The sequence below is a fragment of the Saccoglossus kowalevskii genome, chromosome 12 (genome assembly GCF_978046115.1).
Source record: "Saccoglossus kowalevskii chromosome 12, keSacKowa6.1, whole genome shotgun sequence".
NCBI lineage: Eukaryota > Metazoa > Hemichordata > Enteropneusta > Harrimaniidae > Saccoglossus > Saccoglossus kowalevskii.
The window spans coordinates 11147804-11173850 of record NC_140652.1 but is presented as its reverse complement, the minus strand read 5'-3'; the positions used below and the strand labels follow the sequence as shown (position 1 = coordinate 11173850).

At 38.0% G+C, this 26047-nt stretch overlaps 2 protein-coding genes across 2 annotated transcripts in view; both read right to left on the bottom strand.

Annotated features, from left to right (window-relative positions):
* The window catches only part of LOC102806857 (ras-like protein family member 11B), a 35427-nt gene extending 28771 nt beyond the window's left edge, over positions 1-6656 (bottom strand). The window contains exon 1 of the mRNA XM_085506131.1: positions 6329-6656. Within this exon, the coding sequence (XP_085362257.1) occupies positions 6329-6416 (88 nt within the window). The 5' untranslated portion in view covers positions 6417-6656. The remainder of the gene's footprint in view (positions 1-6328) is intronic.
* Positions 6657-13297: 6641 nt separating this feature from the next.
* On the bottom strand, positions 13298-24034 carry LOC102802840 (ras-related and estrogen-regulated growth inhibitor-like protein A). The gene is made up of 5 exons (XM_078013702.1): positions 23855-24034; positions 15943-15999; positions 14616-14689; positions 14080-14278; positions 13298-13467 (listed from the first exon to the last, which is right to left on the bottom strand). The coding sequence occupies exons 1-5, from the start codon at positions 24027-24029 to the stop codon at positions 13298-13300; spliced, it is 675 nt and encodes a 224-aa protein (XP_077869828.1). The 5' UTR covers positions 24030-24034.
* Between the last annotated feature and the right edge of the window lie 2013 nt (positions 24035-26047).

The following is a 26047-nucleotide window of genomic DNA, read 5'->3' as shown; positions in this document are numbered from 1 at the left end:
GATCTCGCGGAGAGCGAGATTTGTTTTTGTCCCTAAAACAGTGCTGCCATTCAGGGTTCTATTCTCTTCCACTCCCACGTCCACTTTACCCTGGCCTACGTAACCATGGCATTAGAAACAGTAAAGGCAATGACGGGAGAGAATTTATTAGTTACGAAAACAAGTTTTGTGGCTCTCGCGTTTTCAACGAGACGTTGGCGTCCATTTAACTCTAAATCAATTTTTTTGAGCGCGTCACATTTCGTTCGAGTACGAAAAAGAATTGTAGGCTCATTGTAGATTGGCTCCACAACATTTGCACTATAAACGTAACTATAACTAACAGTTACCTTCCAGGCAGTGATGCGATAGAAATATACTGAGATATTGGGAGCTTTCTATGAACTCGACTGATTAAACTGGGGGTGGGGGACGGTGAGATGACAAACTCAGACAGTCCATGTGGCACTGAATCCCACACTTGAACATTAAACATAATTTTGTTTTTACTTTCAATAATATTGTGCTATAAGAAAATTGAAAACAAATGCGGTCACTGGAAATTGTGTTATTAGGTGAAGCGTGTGTTGTAGAAAATAACAAAAAATAGAGTATCGTTTTAATAAACGCACAATGCTTGGTAACATTCAAGGTGGATGTGCAAAACTTTTAACAATCAATTTGACTAATGGGGTCTTAAGAAAGTTGAATTTTATTGATCAGATCGCCAAAGGAATGAAAGTTAATATTTTACACGCGTGTTATATGTCACATGGGACATATATCCAATAAAACACGATGCGACGATGGGAAATGAAACAATTTTATATAAGTTATATAATAAATATGATTTCTTTTATATTGACCTTCAATTGTTGATTACACAGTTAGTTTGCCCCAAAACTACAATAAACTTAATCTCATAATTGCCGCCATTAAAAAGTGTTTTCGCGTGAAAATAAATCTCAGCTGACGCGATGAATCAACTAAGGTTAACTTTTATAACTTTCAAGTCATGTAAAACTTACAGATTTACAACGTAGGGCCACAAATAATATGATTAATCGAAATTCCATCATAACCTTGGCCTCAACTAGCTCTTTGATCATCGAACATAAGACGCCGCTATGCTGTAGTCGCCGGACTATAGTGTGAGGACCGGTTTCTGTACGTGATGACTACGCATTTGGATGTCGGTAATTTTACTAGTATACGTGTTTGTCATCTTTTCGGGTTTCCCAGCATTGCATTGGTTTGTAACGCTTAAGCTTAATGAAATAAATTATTATTGTGAATAATAACGTGTGAACACTAAACAATTTACAAGAAAAAAATATTTCTAAAGATACCAGCTGTGGAATTTTAAACATGACAAATCACTTTGCCTGCGAAGAGATACCAAATCTTATCCCTATTTAGAGTAATGAGAATACAGTCAAAAAATAAAAATTAAAGATATTTTTGTGCTAGAATCTATAATAAACGATTTACCACGCGAAATTCCGGTCGAAGACTATCTATTTGACTCATTTCGTTTAGAATTTCTTTGCATCTCCGGTCTCACATATTTTACGCTAAACCGTGTCATATGTCTTAGGGTAAACAAATATAGATTAACACGTTAAAAACCATCAAAGCTGTGAATATCATGTATGCGTAATAACAGGACAATGTTGCTGCTTGGCAACAGTGCCGTGTATGACGGAAACTTATCACTGCTATCGGAAGCAAGGAATGCAATAAATCATATAGCTAGTCAAACGACATTTCAATGTTACTTAAAAATGAAAAACAGTTTTATGTACAGTCTGTTGCAACACTTGAAAACATGGGGTCGTTAATGATTGAAATTAAGTACACAGATGATGGTTTACTGTGACATACATTGGAACTGTTTCCTAACATTACAAAACACGGTTTAAGTATATGTTTCTTTGTTATTGCGTACTTACGATGACCATTTACAGTGATTCCACGAGGAATGAATCAATTATATTAACAATGAGCTCCGATAATGAGTGTAAAGCATATAACGACGGTTGAAGTAGGCGCAGACCCTAGGCCAGCAATAAATGGGATCGTCACGGTTATTCACCAATAGATAATTTGAACATACAAATTGAATAATAACAAGACAGAGGGTCACGTGGCCGTAGCGGAATGCGGTCATTACGTGTGTCGTACTAAAACTGAACTAGGACGCTCTTACGAAAATAAATCTGAGAGGGAATTGGCCTGAAATTTACAGCGTAGTCTCGCGATTCACGAGACGAGAATATTGAATTTGAAAAAAAAAAATGTTCAATTTGTCGACAGAAAACATACTGATTCGCATTATTCAGAAAGGACACCCTCCCCTTTTAAAGAAACAAAGAAAAAAAGATGTCATTTATGATATTTTCTAAATTTGGGGCATCCCCAACACACGCGTGATTAACGTCCCAAACCTTACAGTGACGCTAAAATCTATCATTTGTAGGCAGAAGCGCAAGACACACATGGGGGTTGCGATATCAATCTGACGATAAAAAAACAGTATTAGAGTTTGAAATGTGTATACAGTGTTTGGTGATTGATGGTTTACTCTAAAGAGTAGCGTTCGTTAAATTAATTTATCACAATCCGTTGTTTGTATATCAATTGCGAAAACGGCTGCAGGTCATGTTACTTACGTAGAGCACGCCGATTACACCACGTGACAACTGTTCCACGCCGATATCAGTAACAGTTTTGAAGTGTGTTGATAAACATGTACAAACAGTATCGCACTCGTTACAATGTAGGCATATTTAACTAATTTTTGTGTTACCCAACTCAACAATAAAAACACTCAGAATAAACTGCCTTTCGATGTACCCTATTCTACGCCATCATGTTCTATAGTAGTTGCGGCTACGTTTCCTTTTATTACTGAAAAAAAATGAATTATAAAAAATAGAGATGTTTTGTTATTTACATGTACTCGATATAACACCGTTTCAATAGTATTCCGGTCTCGCGAATACTATTTTAATATAATATCATCTTATCGTACTTGTGGTCGCAATTTATTATTACAAAACATGTGTTGCTATTCAATGTGTCGTAGAAATGACGTAGAAGTGACCTTTTTCAAATACACTTTGTAACGTAAGTATTGCAATCTCATTAATTATTTCTATACTATTTAAAGTAATGTGAGACTTCAAAACCATAGCTAATCACAAATACGAATTGGATTGCCGTTTCATCTGTAATCACCATACGTATATACAGACATTTATATATATTTATACACAATATGTGGTTACCATGGTAACCAGATGATTGCATGCAACGAGAACTGTAGACTTAGATATCTATGCAGCTGGGAAAACAAATGTGTGCCTCGAAAAACATAATTGCCAATGTTTAACCAAACCATTCTAGGGATGTAATTCTAAATATACGTACTCTGTGTATGAATCAAACCATCCTAGGGATGTAATTCTAAATATACGTACTCTGTGTATGAATCAAACCATCCAAGGGATGTAATTCTAAATATACGTACTCTGGGTATGAATCAAACCATCCTAGGGATGTAATTCTAAAAATACGTAATCTGTGTGTGAATCAAACTATCCCAGGGATGTAATTCTAAATATACGTACTCTGTGTATGAATCAAACCATCCTAGGGATGTAATTCTAAATATACGTACTCTGTGTATGAATCAAACCATCCTAGGGATGTAATTCTAAATATACGTACTCTGGGTATGGATCAAACCATCCAAGGGATGTAATTCTAAATATACGTACTCTGGGTATGAATCAAACCATCCTAGGAATGTAATTCTAAATATACGTACTCTGGGTATGAATCAAACCATCCTAGGGATGTAATTCTAAATATACGTACTCTGTGTATGAATCAAACCATCCAAGGGATGTAATTCTAAATATACGTACTCTGTGTATGAATCAAACCATCCCAGGGATGTAATTCTAAATATACGTACTCTGTGTATGAATCAAACCATCCTAGGGATATAATTCTAAATATACGTACTCTGGGTATGAATCAAACCATCCTAGGGATGTAATTCTAAATATACGTACTCTGGGTATGAATCAAACCATCCTAGGGATGTAATTCTAAAAATACGTAATCTGTGTGTGAATCAAACTATCCCAGGGATGTAATTCTAAATATACGTACTCTGTGTATGAATCAAACCATCCTAGGGATGTAATTCTAAATATACGTACTCTGTGTATGAATCAAACCATCCTAGGGATGTAATTCTAAATATACGTACTCTGGGTATGGATCAAACCATCCAAGGGATGTAATTCTAAATATACGTACTCTGGGTATGAATCAAACCATCCTAGGAATGTAATTCTAAATATACGTACTCTGGGTATGAATCAAACCATCCTAGGGATGTAATTCTAAATATACGTACTCTGTGTATGAATCAAACCATCCAAGGGATGTAATTCTAAATATACGTACTCTGTGTATGAATCAAACCATCCCAGGGATGTAATTCTAAATATACGTACTCTGTGTATGAATCAAACCATCCTAGGGATATAATTCTAAATATACGTACTCTGGGTATGAATCAAACCATCCTAGGGATGTAATTCTAAATATACGTACTCTGGGTATGAATCAAACCATCCTAGGGATGTAATTCTAAATATACGTAATCTGTGTGTGAATCAAACCATCCCAGGGATGTAATTCTAAATATACGTACTCTGTGTATGAATCAAACCATCCCAGGGATGTAATTCTAAATATACGTACTCTGGGTATGAATCAAACCATCCTAGGGATGTAATTCTAAATATACGTACTCTGGGTATGAATCAAACCATCCTAGGGATATAATTCTAAATATACGTACTCTGGGTATGAATCAAACCATCCTAGGGATGTAATTCTAAATATACGTACTCTGTGTATGAATCAAACCATTCAAGGGATGTAATTCCAAATATACGTACTCTGGGTATGAATCAAACCATCCTAGGGATGTAATTCTAAATATACGTACTCTGTGTATGAATCAAACCATCCTAGGGATGTAATTCTAAATATACGTACTCTGTGTATGAATCAAACCATCCTAGGGATGTAATTCTAAATATACGTACTCTGTGTATGAATCAAACCATTCTAGGGATGTAATTCTAAATATACGTACTCTGTGTATGAATCAAACCATCCTAGGGATGTAATTCTAAATATACGTACTCTGGGTATGAATCAAACCATCCTAGGGATGTAATTCTAAATATACGTACTCTGGGTATGAATCAAACCATCCTAGGAATGTAATTCTAAATATACGTACTCTGGGTATGAATCAAACCATCCCAGGGATGTAATTCTAAATATACGTACTCTGTGTATGAATCAAACCATCCTAGGGATGTAATTCTAAATATACGTACTCTGGGTATGGATCAAACCATCCAAGGGATGTAATTCTAAATATACGTACTCTGGGTATGAATCAAACCATCCTAGGGATGTAATTCTAAATATACGTACTCTGTGTATGAATCAAACCATCCAAGGGATGTAATTCTAAATATACGTACTCTGTGTATGAATCAAACCATCCCAGGGATGTAATTCTAAATATACGTACTCTGTGTATGAATCAAACCATCCTAGGGATATAATTCTAAATATACGTACTCTGGGTATGAATCAAACCATCCTAGGGATGTAATTCTAAATATACGTACTCTGGGTATGAATCAAACCATCCCAGGGATGTAATTCTAAATATACGTACTCTGTGTATGAATCAAACCATCCCAGGGATGTAATTCTAAATATACGTACTCTGGGTATGAATCAAACCATCCAAGGAATGTAATTCTAAATATACGTACTCTGGGTATGAATCAAACCATCCTAGGGATGTAATTCTAAATATACGTACTCTGGGTATGAATCGAACCATCCAATGGTACGATAAATCGAGGAAGTCCAGCGGACTTATACGATGAAGTCAATCGATGCACCATATCACGCTATATCTAGGTACTAGTATGTGCATCTTGCAACGTGTGCAAACACTGTCTGACACTTATGACACGCACACGCCATTGTTACTCACAGTGCCCAAACTCCTGTGTATGCCGTAAACTTACTGTCGCCGACCCGGAGAGTCGCTGAGACGTGACAGCTGAGGACACCGATGACAGAGTATTGATGCGGTATTGATGGGATTTTCAGTGTGAGCACACACGAGGACGCGCTGTATCAAACTCATACAGGCACCCAATTACCCATTAGAAAACACACAGTGACGAAATGTTCGTGTAGCGTCACACACAAAAATGTCATTCCAACTTACCAGATTTGCCAACACCGTCTTTGCCTATGACCAGTATCTTCAATTCCTTGTGGCCGTTGTATCGAATTTTAGGCGGCGAATACGCCATCTCACACTAACTGAACTTTGCAATGCAGTATACGAGCGTAGACTACGTGCGGTAATAACTGTCGTTTCACTCGCAAGTCTCCGATACGAAGTAAACAATAACAAGCCAAGACTGAGCTCTTAGGCCGGGGTGTTGCATGTGAGGGCGGAATATTCTTTTCATGGCACTTCAGTCGCTGATACGGCAACTTCGCACACTCCCCAGCGATTTGCCGTGCGTTGTACAGACTTGCGCTTCTGGTAATACTTAACTGAAACAGTGTGCTCGCAACTGAGTGGTGGTATAGGTATGTAATGACTTGAATTTATAATACGTCAAAATTGAATGACCTTCTTATAAATATGTCACCGTGCTAATCTGCAAAATATTGTTTTCAGGTCAAACTGTCAAGTATTATACTCATCTATATTTGTTACATTTTCAGTTGCATGTATTGATTTTTTCATTTCGCCTCAATTATTTTGATCAAGGAGTTTAATTTGTTCTCGGGGAAAAAATACATATTTCAGTACAAGTTAACTTTATCTGATTCCGTGACCTGCCAGTAGGTCAATAGGTATTCATCATTTTTTTTTAGTAATTTCGTCAACAACAGATTAATAAGCATCCCGATAAGGACGCATTCCGTAATGTTTGAAACCTCGGCAGCAGTCGAGTTCAACGGCCAGAAGAAATCAACGAGTTATGTCATTTTTAGAACGGTGTGTGAAATCTCGCCATTGGCCTATAACGTGTTGGTAATTGTATACAATCATATAAGGGATCAGCCATGTGAATTCGCGGGGGGGGGGGGTGAAAAGTATGACCAGCTGGATCAGTGCATTTTTGTCTCAGTTTCTTGTCTGTACGTTTTTTTTATCTTGAATGTGGCATTTTTTTTAAGTCTTCCGCCGTTCATGGGAGGGGCATGAACTGATTTCGATCTGCTATTCCGAAAAGTCAGTAACAAAACAATAATATGATCCGAACCAAAGATTTATAAGATTAGGGTATGCAACTGCATTCGCGAACTCATTCCACCCGCGTCAGTAGGTGATTTTTCGTTCAACTTCGAGATCTCGCGAATTGCGTGAAAGATGCGCGCCGAACGACGTCAGCCGCAAAAATCTAACGATTCGATTTAATTTGAACTCGAATTTCTTTATTTCCTCATTTTATCGAAATTGACCATCATCAAATGTGTACAGCACATTATTATACATGGAAATATCCCTCAAAATACTTTCGTGTTTGTCGAATCCTTTGTTTGTCCTGTTTTTACGTTCGATTTCACGCATAACTCGTGATCTCGCAGTGAACGGAAAATGGTCTCTTGAGCTTAGTTCTAACCGACAGCTTCACAGAATACACACTTGCATACTTATTATATAAATCCTTTCGTTGTCCGGACTTATATGAAATACAGATGTGGAAAATCATTATATTTTATTCTATTGACTCACTGTAGCAATAATTGTGTGTTCAAGATGGATGGTTGCGTCACAAAATGACGAAATCAATCCTCGGGGGCGGACATCCGGGTATTTTCTACCGCCTGGCAACCTTCGCGGTGAAAACAAAGACCAAAAACTCACAGAAAACGGTACTTTGCGATGGTTGTTGAGAGTGCCCTGAACAGTGTAACAAGATTAGCCCTACGTGTGTAACATATATGAATTTGGTTGTTCAGGATTACTTCAAAGTTGAGTTTGCGTTGTTTTCTCGAGTTTTCACCGGCTCCACAGGCGTTCCACAGCAGCGCGCACAAAGCCCATAGAAATACGTGGTACAGTGGTGCGCGTCTTAGCAACGTAGAACGTCTGTGACGTAGCTCCGCCCCGAGGATAGACGAGTTTCGCGTACCCGGGCGTGTTCCATGGCTGCTACGTTACTGATCTCGCCTGCGACGAGAAGATGGTCGATTTTACAACTGGTCGCTCGTGAGCTTGTTGTTCGTACGTTGAATATACATGCTTGTATATTGCTTCCAGACATAAGTCACGAAGCTACGTACGGAAATTAAAAGAATATCTATTTTAGATTATATTTAATTTTAATGCTTAACACTATTTTGAATTTTATGCAAAGTGGTCTTTCAAAGTTGATTTTCAAAGGTGACATTGAATGTCTACAACTCAGAATGTCACAGCATTGTAGGTATAGTAAAATAACTACCTATAGACTAACTGCTATTTCTGCTGACCAGAAGTGAATCAACGACGATTACATCTCATCAGCACATGGTAGCTTAGCAACCAGGGAAATCTTGAGTCTGAAACTCGGCTATGTACGTATAAAATGGAGACGGCACCTGAAGTTTTCAACCGAATGTTTGTGACAATTGCATTATCGATTATCTCGCCCAATGACATTATACTTCAAACCATTGGAATGACGTCAATTTAGTTGTCGCGCATGCGCACTGTCTCTGTTCGTTTAATTCCCCGAGTGTGTAGTGCAGTGCGTAGATACTATCAGCGAGCTCTGTTTGTACTCTTTCTACTATACAATTGTATGTCAATATCTGTAGTTTTTAGATTTAGAAGCTTTGCTGAGTTCTCCGACATTATGGCACTGTTTCATTTGGGAACAGGTTTTCACAATTCTACAACGTCGCGTGTTCTTCGTTAAGACAGACGATACAAAACAATTCAACAATATTCACAACACTTTGCACTTAAAAGCACCCACTTAAAAAGCATAATTACTAGTATATATATGGCGCACTTAGGGTTTCAGTTTTTTTTTCAAAGATAAATACAAAAACGCTCTCAAATCGGCAATAGTTGTCATACTGTCATAAATACATATACGCCTCAACTACGTATGTATAAAGCCACATTTAGGCACTCGCTGCTAGTCTAGCCCTTTAAACACGGCGTTGTCAGAACGTGTTTATATTTGATCCTGCCATAGCAAAAAGGGGTAGTCGCTTAAAAACGATTACACTAAATACGCATGCGTACAAAAGCGATAATCTAACTCAGTATTTAACCAATCAGACATGCAACAGAGATTTTTACAGAAAAATTGAGTTTCTGGTTGGTTTGTGTGTGGTTCATCAGTTGAGTGTAAAACAGTGTGAAACAAGTTGCTGTCCGTGCACCTCATTTTGCTATAGCAGGACTAATGGCGAGGGGGGCAGTATTTGAAAGGACAGCTGACCACCAAATGTGAATAACACCCACTCTGACGACGCCGTGGATCTAGCGCTAACGCCACGCATGATCATTAAGCGCAAGTCATCATCGAACCATTCCATAACGCCATCAATATAATGATAGAGCTGTCACTTGATGGCGCTGTGCACGTCACGTGATGCCGGCCCGTTTATAACTAGACTAAGTTCATCCCCATTAAATCAAACAAGTTGATTTATCCTACACACAACTAGGGGAGTATGACACTCCCTAGATAGTTACATTTCCACTGATACTCATGCATTACGACTACCAAACACAAACAAAAACGACAGACTATTCATTAGGAGAGCGAATTCAGTTTAGTACCCGGGTCTCAACTGATGATTACAATCGAATGAGTGATGATCACATTAAAGGAGCACATTTCAGTCGCGTTCAGCGTCTCTCAGTGATTGTAAAACAGCGACAGTTCCATTTGGGAGGCAGTTAATATTAGTTACACTCGCCTTCTTTCGCGTTTTTTTTAAAAATATAAGTAGACTCTGTGGAGATTTTAGGAGCATGTAAAACGAGCGCACTGTTTACTTTCGATTCAATTTAGGTTCAACATGTGCACTGTGACCCGACGTTAAATGTGGAACACGTGGGCGTAAAAGTAGCGTGATTGTACAAGTCCTCTCTTGAAATGTTGCGTGTAACTCGATTTCGCCAGTGGCTAGAACTAAACACTTTGAAAGGAAATAAGTTTGAATATTTATATTACGCTTTATTTTGAGCATAAATATGCAACTACCGATCGGATTTCGAATGGTTAAACATGTGCTAAATATTCTCTCAAATTTTTCTGTTGATTATTTTAATTTTTCTTTGATAATTCGTGTATTGTCTTGAAAAAAAAGGGCATTTAACATCTGTGTTTTCAGAAACATAGAACACATACGTACCCACATTTGGATCAAGTGCCCCCGGAAGAATATTTGCTTGCAACCCCTCAAGGCACAATAAATACTAGTATAATGTTAATCTTCCGCTGTAGGCTGCCCCCTACGGCGACAGTATGAATGCGATGTGTTACTTGTAGGCGTTGTAGTACTCGTATTATTATTATCTAAGTAACCAACCTGTTAGCTGCGAACGAGGATGAAAACGATAGTGAATTTGATGACGTTCTCAGGCCAGAATATCACGTGACAATGAAACCAGCAAATCGCGTTTACCGTCACGGTCCTATCTATCATCGTTTCCATCTTACTCAGAAATAAAAATACCCAGAATTTATTCGTTTTGCAATAAATTATACTCCAGGGCAATATAAGGACATTTAATTTAAAAAGGTTGGGGGTTACCAGCCTAATTTTTGAAGAATTGATGCATTTTTTTTAACACTATGTTTTATAGGATTGTCCCAATAATGGTGATTTTGGAAAAATATTATGATAAGTTTCTCAAAAAAGTCACTGTAACACACACAATAACTGAATGCTATTTTATTGTGCCATGAAAAATAGCTCCATGTACTAGTATTTTTAAGGGGGAGTCGTCACCTGCGCATGCGTCAGATGGCCATAGCGTGTCATTGTTCACATGAGCCTTTGTGTTGTTTTCGTCGCTTGGGACTCAATTCCCACGCGTGCGCAGGTGACGACCCTTCTCAAAAATTATATGAGTAGATTTCTACTGCAATATAGAATGACGTCAGTGTCATACGTGTCCATTTTCAAAAGAGATCGTTTATATAAATGAGTCAGACTGTCTCTGGTGGGCATAAATCAATTTGGAATGATGCAGTCAGGAAAGAAGTAAAATATAGCATCGTTATTTTCGATGCACTATTTATTCAGTACACTGAACAACGGATAATGTAGCGTGTATGTAGTTGCGCAAAGATTGGAAAAAAACAGTTATAGTCATAATTATTGATAAGGGTTACAATGATGATTTTTCTACTTTTAAATATTTTATTATTATCAACTTCAACTTCCAGTTGTCATACTTTCGAGAGAAAAAATAAGTTCCTATAAGTTGAATTTTTGCGATGTTGCGTTACGTTGCGTTGCATTGCATTGCGTTGCATTGCGTTGCCCACAATAACTGTCACTGTGAGTTATGAAATGTCCAGTGGGAGTGATGCCGTAGAATGGCACAGCAATCAAGGATTTAATAGCGGAGGCTGATAAAAGCAATAAAGGTAACCTACATGCAATTGACAACAAACCTGTCCATCACCCATCAACAAGGATTTGTTGTTTACTCCGTCTATACTCACAAGGATTTTTGAATCATGGTGATCCGTCGTGACTGAAATAAAATCGACTTTGGTATTCAAATATCATTCAAGAAAAACAACTATTTTAATTGGTTGACATTGAAATGTAATATCCCATATAAAAAAATACAACGATACAATATAGAACGATACATTTCATAATTAACATAATAATCCAAAGTTGAAACTTTCGCATAAACGCATATAAATGAAATGTACAGAACTCTAAAAACAATTAAAACATAAGATAATTAAAATGGCATTTAAAGCCAAGATATGTACAGAAATAAAATACACGAATATAGTGATGTATTTGAAAGTGTGCAATTATCAAATTATCAGTATGTATATAACTATTCCGAAAGACATTTAGGAAGGTTCATATTATTAATGACGGCTATATTTATTTGTATTTCTTTTTTGAATGCGGTAAAATGCGGTATTACTCATCTATCGTTCTCATGTATTTAATATTAGTTATCATACTGTAATGTAATTTTCTGATGATATGCATTTTAGCACATAACATAACAAAATATTGACAAAATATCGACATTACTGTTATCAGAATATGTTCCAGGTCAGCCATAAAGCTAATAGTGTCATCTGAGAGAGCAAGTTTAAGTGTTTAAGTCCAAAACGTCGTAGCGGTTTATCTGAAATATCGATATTCCGCACGCGAAGTGAGGGTGGTGGTCGTCACGCCACGCTTGCGTAAGATATGGGTCTCGTATACAAAATATGGCGATTTTGACTGTTGTGCTCAGCCGTTACCAACGTGACGGTATTGGAACGTATTGAAGGAGTCACCGGCAGTATTTAGTGCAAGTTTTACACAGGTCAAACCTCGTACTCGTGATTTTATTCGAAGAGCGATTGGATTGTGAGAAAATCAATGTTTATCAAGTTGAACGCAAATGTCGCACATGCTCGGCGCGGCGACCACCGCCATTTAAGTCACGTGATGGAGTTGGACAAGTAAGAAAGAAATACGAATCGACAACTACTCTGATTGGCTACACTCAAACCGGGGTAAGCTGAAAAAATAGACAATGTATGGGCACGAAACGTCTTACCCAACCAGACTCGAGAACAATAGTTAAACAGCAGAATTCGCACATACGCAGTAACGACGACGGTGTATCTTTAATGTAACAGCCTTATTCATGACTTTGAGAAAAATATTCATAAATAGCATATTAATTGGTTTACTATGTACTGCAATCACGGAGTATAGTTTCATTTTTTAACAAAAAAGTGCCAAAATATTAATTTTAGAACATGTTCATGGAACACAATATTTCATTGCGTCTTGTAAAACCAAACGTTAAAATAATAAGTCTATATAATATCACAATTATTAAAAATGCAATTGAATATCTTATACAGAACATATTTCCGAATAATGCAGAATGAAAATGCTCAAATCGTGAATGGCGCCCCCTTTCGAGTAGTGGGTGTCACCCGTCATGACGTCAGTCCTGCTCACGTGGTCATTTGTGCGAGTTTTTGAATACTCTGCCAAATATTGACATTTTTCGCCTGTTTTTGTATAATGTTACTTCTTGGTAAAGTTTGCATAGAGCATCACAAATACTTTGATAATCTTCTGCCGCAGATACTTCAAAAAAGGAACATCCGAGTTCGGAGGCAAGTGCTCTTCCTGCAAAGTAAAATATGAATGAATTATTATTGCATTTAAAGACATAGAAACCATATATATTGCTTGTGGTGTGATGTTTAATAGTTAGATTGTCCACTCATAATCAAGGACATTCTGAGTTCAATTCCCGTGTGCGGCTAGCCAATCAGCAGTGAGAATGTGATATATTCTGCGATCCTGTAACTGGCCCAGGGTCTCGCGACAATTGGTGGGATGTAATAAACATTAACGCGACTTCTAAATTGACGAGATGTGGTAATCGTTACGTAAGTTGAAGGCAATTGCTAAGACGTAGAATCATTATAGAGATTTGACGAGAATTGCCGAGACGTTGAAACCATTAATGAGAATAATTAGCATTTTTAACGGGGTATCCCGGGACTTTTGTGGCGTGCTAATTGCTGTCGCTGCACTACAGTGAATTTTTCATATCTGGCTGCAAGTTGATCCAAGTTGATATAATGTACAGAGACCAGGATTTACCGTAATATTGCTCTTTGCTTCAGTCGTTTGATGCAGAGCTCTGAGCTTGAGTGTTTTCTGTATATAGGGCGCCTTGAGATTGATTTGTTTTTACAGAATATCTGACAACTGACAGCTTTTGGTACGTACCGTTCTCTGTGCTGATTTTTCTAAAGTGAGAGAGATCTTGCTTATTTCCCACAAGAATGAACTCACAGACTAAGTTTTTTCGACACTCTCTTATTTTATGCGCCCAAGTCCGTAACGTCCAGAAACTTGACAAATCTGTAATAGAGTATACCAAGCATACTCCGTCAGCCCAGCGTATGACGTCATTGGATAGGTCGTTCTGAGAAATGGAAATATATATGTTAAATACCTCGGGAGTCATGTCAGTCAGTCAGTCAGTCAGTCAGTCAGTCCGCCAGTATGTCCGTCCGTCCGTCCGTCCGTCCACACGCTTGTTGCGTGTCATATCATAGTCATAAAACGGGGCGGCGAATCTGCAATTTGTTATCAGATGAATCAAACTGGAATATGGTGATATCGATTCCAATTTACTGCAGTGAAACTGCAATAACAAACAACTTATTCAAATTAATTGTCGTTAACAACATCTGAGATTCAATAAAATGAAGTTTAGCGATACAGTAAGCGCACAGCGATGAACACAACACAATGCTTACCTCACTTCTAGCATCGAGTACCTCTAAGTGCACAATTTCATCTCGTAGTGACATCATGTGACGATATTTGTAATCTGAAAATGAAGGCCATGTTGCCATGGATACAGTAAGTTAATTTTTTTTAAATGATGGGCGGCAAACTTTGAAGTAGGTGCAGTTCTCATACGGTAACCATATTACAACACTATGCGTGGTGCTATGGAAGCCCTCTATTAATTCCGCGTTTGAATACTGGAATGGCAACTCTCCCGGAAGTCGAAGATACGGCGTTGCACAAGCGCGCGCATGCCGTTTTGGGGTGTAACTCAAACTTGCACGCATGATATTGTGCTTCTGTCTGTAACAATAAAATTGCCTTCTATCGACTATAAACAAACTGACACGTTTGTTTTTTTCAGCCATGACAAAGCAGGAGTATTTTTGCACCCCATTCTCGCTACTTCCGGGAAAGTCGTCTATGGACTGAAGAATTGGCGTCCAACAAAACCGAAATTCCAAATAGGTGTATAATGCAGAAAAAAAGAAGGTGCGAATACATAAATTGTCGCTATACAGATGAATACAGGTGAATATGCTACTTGTATAAACCCAATCGCCCTAGTTTTCAAATGGATGTTGAATATCTAATCAATTAGTTTATCTGTGATCAACTACGAGGGCGTTGCAAGGGAGAGTTGTCTGAAGCCAGTTCTCAGTGGAGTATTATACCGACTGGACAAGAATTTCGAATTCTCAGACACACAAACTCGTCAATTTTATCTTTATTTCAAGATACCAAATAAATATAATACAATCTTGGTTTGATTGCAGTCATCGAAAATTATGACTCTTCCGTTGGTTGTAAAAATTACGCTTTTTCTGTGAATCGCGACCTCTAGCGACAAAGCGCTTCCGCGATGTCAAAATGAGGTAGTTGGGTGTGAACAATGTCATTCAAATCGAAAGCCGTAGCCGCTCGCCGTTCACAATATAGCAACACTATTATAAAAATCAGTATCTTTTTGTTGACAGACTACCACAAACTAACGACGCTATGAATGGCGTCCCATATACGACTTTCCCGGAAGTCGACGAAACGGGGCTTCGCATGCGCGCGCATGCCGTTTTGGGATGTAACGCGTGATAATGTGTTTCAAGGTGTACCAATCAACGTCACAAAAAAAAATGTCTTCTATCGACTATCAGAAAACTTACATGTTTGTTTTTTCAGGCATGAAAAAGGAGAATTTTTGCACTCCAGTCTCGCTACTACCGGGAAAGTTTGCGCTAGAGGGCGTGCTTCACAAAGAAGTCCAATGTCAGCCACAAGACTGCGTATGTAACGTACCTGCTGAGTTTTCATATTCACCAATAAATCTCCGTGTCAGAAATCTAACGGTTAAAGCTGCAAAATAAAAAAAGTATAATGATTTATAAACGTTACACCGTAGTCTGTCCACACTTGGTAAATCTAACACTGTTTTCATAAATTGTACACAGGTCAATACTGAATAGAATAAACATATATGCCAATTAAATAGTGTGTAAATCGATATTTAGTGTTCGAATTTGTGAAAATATTTACATCTGTGTTTGCAGCGTTGTTTGTTTATTCGTCGAAGAATGGAAATGGATGTAAATTAAATAAATAAATCAGAGACAGGAAAGTAAATAGAGTGAATAACATGACGTTAATATGCCAACAGACGTGATGGTCCCTGGGAACGTTGACATTTGATATCAATCGTTTTAAACAAATGTTTTGTAAATTCTGACAACTGTCAGAGTTTACATATTTTAGATTTCACTCCAATGCAATTAAACTGTCAAAGTATTGATATTTGAACACGAACTCGTGTTGTTTGAATTTCGACGTGTTATGTAAATACACATGTGTGTTACACAGACAACCCAGCACTGACACACATAGATATCTGATACACTAAATGTATATCGATTCCTGTACAAACATTAAAGACTGCTCCAAACATATATGTGATCGCTGTCAACGTTCGGATCTTACCAGTAATGTACACCGATCACATACATACATAACATTGGCGTTGGGCGTTGATTATTTTGATGATCTGTGTTAGCATGAGTTGACGGGATTGTTTGTCATATGTGATGTCATCAGATTGTATCTAAACGGTAGTCTGAGTCAGTGTTGACCCCGGTGAACTCATTATACTTAGTCGACTCAAGAGATAATACTTCTGTTTGAAAACAAGAGATAGCGCAGATCTTGAGTAAGAGAAACGTTTATGGATCATTTAAAATGAAAATCCGGAAATGACGTCATGCGCTATTAATTAGTAATGTCAACGGAAGTGCATATGATTGGTTTGATGTTGGGAATAAGATAAGTCATTGCTATGTGATTGTCTGGCGTAACTGTAGAGGACTTGCTGAGCAGTGATTGAACAGAGCCCGAGCTAGAGCCGGCTGTATACTCGTAGATGACCGTAGACTGAGCCTAACGTGTGAATATTAATTGGAGTGGATCAGCTTTATCCCCGGGAAATAATCTCCACGTTATATATGTGTGGAAAATGAAAAACCCCTTCTTTTGTAAGATAGGTAACAACAAGAACGACATTTGATCGACACAGGTGCATTCCAGATGTACTTTAACAACAACTGAACACTATTACTACAAACTCAGTTGCTGGTGCTGCAATTTGAGATATAATGATAGTTTTAGACACATCATTGCATGACGGGTAAATGTTTGAACACCTGGAAATATTTAATAAAGTGCATTCATATTAATCATATTTTTGTTTGCACGAGACGATGACCTCGCGCGCCATGAACAAACTACAAACGTGCTGCTGACGTAATCAGACACAATATCGCGCGCAAAATCCACAAATAGTCTATTCGAGGGATACTATCTGGCATTGAGGCACTAAAATTATCTCTTAATGATGTATGGTAGCATCGGGTCATTAGGTTGAACTCGTTAACAGCGTTCGGCTATTTACTTTGGTCTGCGACCCGGTAATACATCATTACTGTAAACAAATATATTTAACTCAACTCTTTACAGCCAACACTTCGTTCAATTTGAAAAAAAAAGAACAACAGCAACAGCAAAAATCTTAAATAAAAAACCCCACAAAACTCTTGGCTTTATTGTCTCTTTAAAACACAGAATATTCCTAAAAACACCAGGCATCTGTGAAAAGAAAAACATAGGCCATCATGTCTGGGTACCCGTTATGGGAATTCGCATGGAATAAATACAGCCTCTCGTGTGCATCGTACTGATGATTACCCACCATGCAACACAATTTGGCAGGCGCGTGCCATTCATCATATTTAAGAGATAAATATTGTCTTTACGCAGCCTATCATCTAAACATGTTCAAATTGTAGTATTTTTTTAATATCTAAATAGTTATTATCTTGTAATAGTTTGCCATGCACTCAGGATTAATAATATCTCTTGAAGACGCCGATCAATTGATCAGATGATCATTCCCATCCACATCAGTCACGTTTATTTTAGCACACACACGTGACATGACATTACCCCTCCCCCTCCCCCCTCCAAGGTTCACAGTCGAATTTCAACGTAGCATTTAACATCCTATATAATTCACACGTGGTACCCATCGGCATTCTGGGTAATTGTTTTAACTATCCTCGTATATACAAAGTTTGATTTTGTGTAACTCGAAATAAAACTGGTAACATATTTTTTTTCTAATTAGTGAAGCATTTGTGTCGGATTTGTGTCGGAAACCGGAAACAGGTCCACTGGCTGATATTTCCTATCGTCGTTTAAAAAAACAAACATCCACCGTACCAACCACCGATGTGTTCAATTGAGTCGCCCCTACCTGAAAGTCGTATATGTGTACATATAGTTGCAAAGTTCACACCCAGCGACAACAAAATTGACACACTTCGGGTCACGTGACCTGGGAGTTGATCGATTTTTTTTTATCACGGATTAACAAACACTTTACGTAGTTACCTGGCAACCGATACTCGAGTACGTCTTTACACGACATCGTGGGTTTATTAACCGATTAAGTGATAATTTGTGCGAGAAAAGGTGTCGATGCAACAATAACACACTGTTTAATTGCAATGTCCGTTACACGTAGCAGTCGGTGTTAATAGTATGTGGAACTATATGTTGTAGTACTACCGTATATGGTCATATATTAGTTAGCTTAACTCGCCACTGAGTGTTAATTGTGTATTAAGGCAATTGTACGACTTGGAGCATAATTATAACCTATCACGTGGTCTTATGATTATTAATGTAACACACGACACAAAGCGTACATTTACCCGGAAACCCGAAATGTTGGCTTAGCAAAGTCACCACGGTACTGTGATAAACGCGTTTTCATTTCCCCGCCAATTATTTGATACTGATATAAGTACATATAGTAACATAAACCATGGCTTGATTGTGTTCAATTTGCATAGATGCGCCAATCGAATCCCTCAATTTCATACAGGTGTTTAATGTTCTATCTGCTGTGGTTTGAGTCGTCGCTTCGAACCACACCCAAAATTTGTCCGTCCCATGCACACTGACAATTGATTCAAACGAACGTAGCTTTTCATAATTTCGAGTTGTTCAAATCAAACATTTATTCGCTCGCCGTGGTATGATAGATAGATGTTTAGAGGACGAGTTCATTTAAGATTATGATTGTACAACTAAATGCCAACGAACGAGGCTGTGGGTGGTATGGTGCTCGGACACAAATACCATGGGCAATCGTTTCCATTACCCAGTATGCAATGCAATATTCTGATAAATGTTGGAGCAAAACTACCCTATATGATTGCAATACCTATATTATTTCTTCTGTCACGTGTCATGTGGTTTTAATAATGTCTAAATGTTGGTATTATTAATTCTAAAGTCACTACAGAATTGAAATTTCTTCCGGAAGTCAAGAATATAAGGGTAAAAGTTAGTTTGTTTAAAAAATCGCCAAATAGTCACTTCATTGAGAGGTTATTGCAAAACAAGTGTTACAATGTCAATTGTGAATTCGGTATTGTCATTTACCAGCAGAAGTCTGTCCTAGACTCTAAGTACCTTATGCGCGACTTACTACGTGTCAGCGAAGAAGACTAACGCCTTACCATCACCTTGGACACAGTTCACGCGAGGGCCACCAGTAAATGGAACTCAGATGCCCAGCTACCTTAAAATGTACGATGCCATCTCAGCATTAAATGAGACGAGTTGTTGCACGTACAAGAAGTTACGTGATATCCATCACAATTTTTCAACAGTTGGTCAAGACTGATAGACAAAATGGCGGCGCTCGTATGGGTAATATATTGAAGTGAGTTACAGAAAATTCCGCACTACAAATAGGTGAATCGCTGCTCTCTCGCTGTAACTAAGTATAATTCCCAATCAATCCTAGGAAATGAGTTATAAACGATGGGAACATGGTACAAGTCACCTTCTGTCAATAACGACTACGAGTTAGAAAATGTAGGGCACAAAGGGAGACAGCGCCATAGGCGGCCATATGTCTGGTTGTCACGTGATGAGTAAGGTTACATTAATTGATTCTTCGGACGTCTTGTATTGATTGGCCACAAGGAACCCGTCATTTTGTAGAAGATGTGACGATAGCTGCAAAAACAAAATATTTCAATTCACTAGAGCCATTTCTCTCCCACGATCCGCTACAGCCTACAGGTTCCACGCAATGTCCCAATACAAAGCAGTAAATTACATTCACTTTTTTGCGCTGAAGACGAAAACAAAATTATTGTAAAATGGTTATCGCATTATTTTTAAAATCAATATAGCTTTAATGACACATATCAAGTGAGTCCAATTGACGGACAAGTCCAACAATACCGCAAATGGTTCACTGCGCATGCGCATTATACTGCATATATCATTAGAAAGATTGTTTCCGCGCCACCCTTTCAATACACGTTTACTGCGTTGTGTCGTCACAGGAAGCGCTGTTCCAGCACAGACCTGTGTCATATGACGTCTTACTAGCCGATTTTGGTTAAAATAGCGCCCCGCCGCCTCTTTACACTAGTGTTTATACACGGAACTTGATACTTCTTTTTCCAATTTAAGTTGCTTTTTAATCGTGTATTGTAGTGAAATATTGTTTAGTGGGTGAAATGTTAATGTCATAAATATTTCAAGCTTGTAAATAGCAAAAACATGATACACATGATAACGATAATCAAATTTGTGTTTGAAGTTCGAAAGTACTTGTGTAATTTTCGGTTTCAACAAGTTACCCGTCATGCAATGCTTTAATAGGCAGATATTTGGAGAACGATTTTAGTTATTATTGCACGACTTTCTACGAAGCAGTTTGTATGACGTACCTGAACAAAAGTAATACGTGAAACCGCCAATTGTATTCATCGAAAGGCGGGGGCATGGTATATAAATCAGCTGGACAGTAGATTCGGCAATATATCTTTGAATGTTAGACATTACGAGCTCGTTATTTACTTTATAAGACGTGTCATTATGTTTGTTCACACCTTTCAAAAATAGATGGAAATGAGAGGTGTGCGACTGAAATGACGTCATACAGACCACAATGTGTGCTGTCGTCGCGTCACCATCGTAGATAAAATCATTCTGAATCATACTGCGATCTAGATATGACAAATATTGCTACGCTGTTAGCACGCGTTATGGATGCATAAACAGGATACACTATGAATTTCATATTAGTGCGACGTACCCGGATCCGGACTTTCGGCACGCCTAATACTTAACCGAACTTATTGAGAAATAATGATTGATGTGTATTGCATCGTGTTCAACAAAATCCCAGCTTGTTTTCGTAGAAATTTAGAATGTTCAAACACTGTCTATCTATATTTCGATTTCAAACATGTATTTCGCGGGTGAACGATTAGGAGATTCTGGTCACGTGATAATGCGTCAGGAACTTGCTGGCTCGTTCGCAGATAGTTTATGACGAGCACTGTCACGGTCACTGTCTCGTTCACGCAAACAAATGTTCCAGACGAATGCAAATTATTCAGAATTTCTCAGTGTTTCAAATAAATTGTTTACCCACCATACATTAGCTTGATATAGATATTTGAAACCCGATTTTAGTGAATATTGTACGACTTCTCGACGAGCTCGATCGCAGGAATGCACATTTCAGACAAACTATTATATTATTTCAGCATATATATTGAACAAAAAAACAAGTTGTATCGCCCGTCTGAAAGGCAGTTTTGTCACAGATATATACCTAGCAATGTTGACACATTTATGGCGTTTAGTGTAACACTGAATTGTGATACGTATTACATGTATAAGTACGCCCCAGGCTACGTAGCACCATATTAAGATTGACCGGACTATTAGAGGTGCGTTTATTTTTATTATATGTGAATGACCGAAATGTAGTTTGTATCTAATAATATATTCAAGCAGAAATGTGAGATTTATGCATACATGGATAATGTCGATGTGGTTTAGTCTGAAATCTCAATCGTGTTTTTAAACACGGCAGATAAATAATGATAATAACTTTATTACGCAACTTAACCATCCGTGGGTTTAGTAAGGTAAAAAATGATTACAAAGACAAATAAAAAAAGACACGCTAAAACTAAAATACACTGAAATTCAACAAAAGAAATAAAATAACAATTAGAAAATCTCTGAAAAAACTTATTAAACAGCAGCAAGGTTCTCCCAGACCACAGTTACATACTTAACTTTAGAAAATTGTATTTTTTTTAAATAATATGATAAAGCCATATTATTTCCCATCATTTTCACGAAGCTTTCCATTTTGGAGATCTCATTAATTTAACTCATTAATTTTTATTTTAAAATACTTCAAAACATGTTTTCTCTCTACTTCATAGAAATTGCAATCTAAGATGAAATGCATTTCATCTTCAATTCGATTTGAGATCGACATATGCACATGACAAGTTTTTGTTTTGCTAATTATGCAGAACAGGTCATTCACCTTACTCACAGCTCAAATCTCCTGTTCTTATCAGCCGCCCATGGTTAATATAGTGCTGCATAAATTTGCACTTTGATAACAGTTTAACAGCTTTATATAATGGTGTGAATTATTACAACTGAGTTGATATATGTATAGTGACAACGTGATCCAACCATGGTGCATCGCATATTGTGACGTATATTTTTGTTATTCCTTATAATTCACCTCTCATCTTGGCAGTATTTAGCTGCCGCCGGTGGGCAGGGCATGACGTTTACGCAATGAGTACACAAAAACAAAACAAATACAGACGGGGAATGATAAACTCTGTAAAAAAATGCTACCAAACGATAAAAAAAACATCATGATATCCACCTTGATTAAAGGTTGCGATGTAGTGATTATTGTTGGTTAGAAATAACAACTTCGGGATAAGACTGTTCGACGAACGGTCGCGACACCACGGCACGCCAGGCTAGCTAAACCCGAGGTTAAAAGCCGGCGTTTACTGCGTTCGATGTACCCGCAACAAACTAGCGCCATACTTCAATTTAAATCTCGCTGTATCAGAATGGTACAAGAGGTTTCATTTACAAAATCGAGTGGTCCGTATCATATACGATCAATCGTCTGAATTCGACCCTTTCTCTTGCATGACTGGTTCTATGTCGTTCTTTGGGACGTTTGTGTAAATACCCTAACTAGAACTAAGTGGATTTTTTTTTCAATATGACAGATGGAAGATGGAAGAGCCAACGCTAACAAATAAAGAGCTGTTCTAAGACGAGGGACGTTACATTCCCATAGGCATGTAAACATCTTCTACTGCATTCGCTCTACGAGCCACTTGTTAAACGTGGTAAGTTGTGTGACCGCTGGAACATTGCATCGTGTACGTTGGAAAATGTAGACTGGCTTTAAAAATATGTTTCGTTATACATTCGTCGTCATACTCAATCGACATCAGAAGAATATGTCGTGACTGTAACGTTTGAACGCAAGCATGCTTGGAAAGAAAAACAAGGACACCTGCTTAAAACTAATATACTTGTTGTTGTAGATGATTAAAAACATGTTGTGATACATATATTATCTATTGACATGGATTGTGCCCGTACCATTGTAATATACTTAGATACACTGTTTTCTCAGCGGTCCGTCTATCACAGTCTACTAGTAGGCAATTAACTTCACCAAAACTTCCATGTTTGTTACCGCTTATCAGACATATGGATTAGCATACTTAACTGTCTCTGTGAGTGTATGTATACGTATAGGGATGCCATGAAGTGTACCACTTACCACTCTTTCCAACACCCAGCGTCCCGACAAATGCGATTCGCACATCTGTAACGTTGCTTGATTTTTTTCTTCTGAAGGTGAACGGACTCGACGTACTCAACTTACGAAGTGGTACATCCAGCTTTTTCGGATTAGGCGCGGTGCCAGCTACACTCTTGGACCTTCGACGTTGCATCTCACTCGGTAAGTTGACAACTAAAACTTAGCAAGCGCCGCCGATGACTATAATCTTGCGCAAAACTGGCGAGGTCAGAGGTTATCATAGATGAGCGCAATACCTATACCTTTGAATAACAGATGTTATTATCTGCGCAAAGGGAACCTAACAAATTGTCCCCGAGGAATGTTTAATTTCCCAACTCATGTATTAATCGAAGGTTACACTGCTTCTTCGCAACACTTCTAAGTTTTCCAAGGTCATGCACACTTTCCTTCCATCACGAAAATGCAATACCTTGAATTCTTTTTTCCTGACATCCCCGAGTCTCCAGATCTCGTTATTTTACAGAAAAAATGACAAGGATACAACGGTCCTCAACACGGTTAGATTTTACATATATATTGATGTTGAGAAACCGACAGCCGATCCGAGCAACCATGCTCTGCCAACAAAAAATGTTGGTCCAGCTTACTTTAAAACGTAGATATGCTAGCCTACCCACAGCCCCTCTGTGTCCCACCCCTCACTGAAAACCTTAGTTTTAAACGCATAACACTGTTAACAGCCGTTGCCAGACCGGTGGTAGTGGGACAGTGCACTGATCTTTATTACTGATTAGAACATTTTAATGTGACAATATTTGAACAAACGTTGATTTATGACTGACATGGAACCGTACGCTAGTACAATATAGAACAATTTCCTTGTCTTCCATGTTATGGTGCTTGTGTAACCATGTCAAAGTATTTTTGTTAAAGATTATTCTCATTATCATTAACGTGGGAGGCTCGTCACCTGCGCACGCGCGGGAATTGAGTCCAAAGCGACAATAACAACACACACTAAAAAAACGCAAAGGCTTAGGGGCAGACGCTTGTTTGTAAACAATGACACGCTATGGCCATCTGACGCATGCGCAGGTGACGACTCCCCCGTTTTAGGAGTGGTATACTATGGGGGGGGGGGGTTACTGGAAACTTACTGTCTTAATCATAGTGTGAGCCCGATAAGTGATGATTCCCCAGATACAAAAAACCCAGATGCGGAACAACGCTTCCAAATATAGTGTGGGCTATTCTCAGAAATAATACTAGCACTTCAACACTCGAATTTAACTGTTTTCATTATTAGTATACGGTATCGGATGATGACAATCAGCATTAACCAGACATATGTGCAATTGCAGTTACTTTTGTTTGTTTTTTATATGCGCAAAATGGCAAATTAATAGATATGTCTTGCGTTTTTGATGTGGCAAACTTGCATGCAGTCTTTTTTTGTTTGTTTGTTTGATGTCTCATTTTTAGAACGGGACGCGGTAATCCGGCTTTCGCGGTAATTCAGCTTTCGCCATTTATACACTCACATAATATTTTATTTTCTTGAAAAAAAAACGCAAAAAACAAACAAGAAACCGTATGCAAATCTATTGTTGTATCTCTATTTTCTATGATGGATAGGGAAGAAACATGAAGTATCACGTAGCAGCGATGACATGAAGTTTTCATATAAACAAAGAAATATTATAAAAAAAATATTCACCCTAATAAATTATCTATTAGGCGCGGAGCTTGTTTTCAATAATAAACCGATGGGTAATAATAGATACGTAGTCCAATGTCCAAAACATTTGCCGTTCAATTGATACATTATTTAATTTGTAAACTGAAAAAATAAAGAGATTTAATTTTATTTGTTTGCCCTGCGGACAGGGCTACAACCACCATGAAGTTGTGTCCCGGTTCCGTCCAATCATTAATCCTTAAAAGAACTATTGCGAAAGATGGGACGGGTGATGTGTTTGTATGTGGGGGCAGGGGCGTCGATCATGGGGGGACAGGGGGGACACGTCCCTCCCCCCACTTTTTGAAGGGTGGGGGACACAATATCAACTGTCCCCTCCACTTTCCAGACTTACCCAAATATCAATAATAGGCTTATATCAAAGCCTGCGTTCAGATCAACAATAAACTATGTACTTGACAGTCTTCATATGGGCCCCTGACAACTTGTACTCGGGGAGACCTAAATTA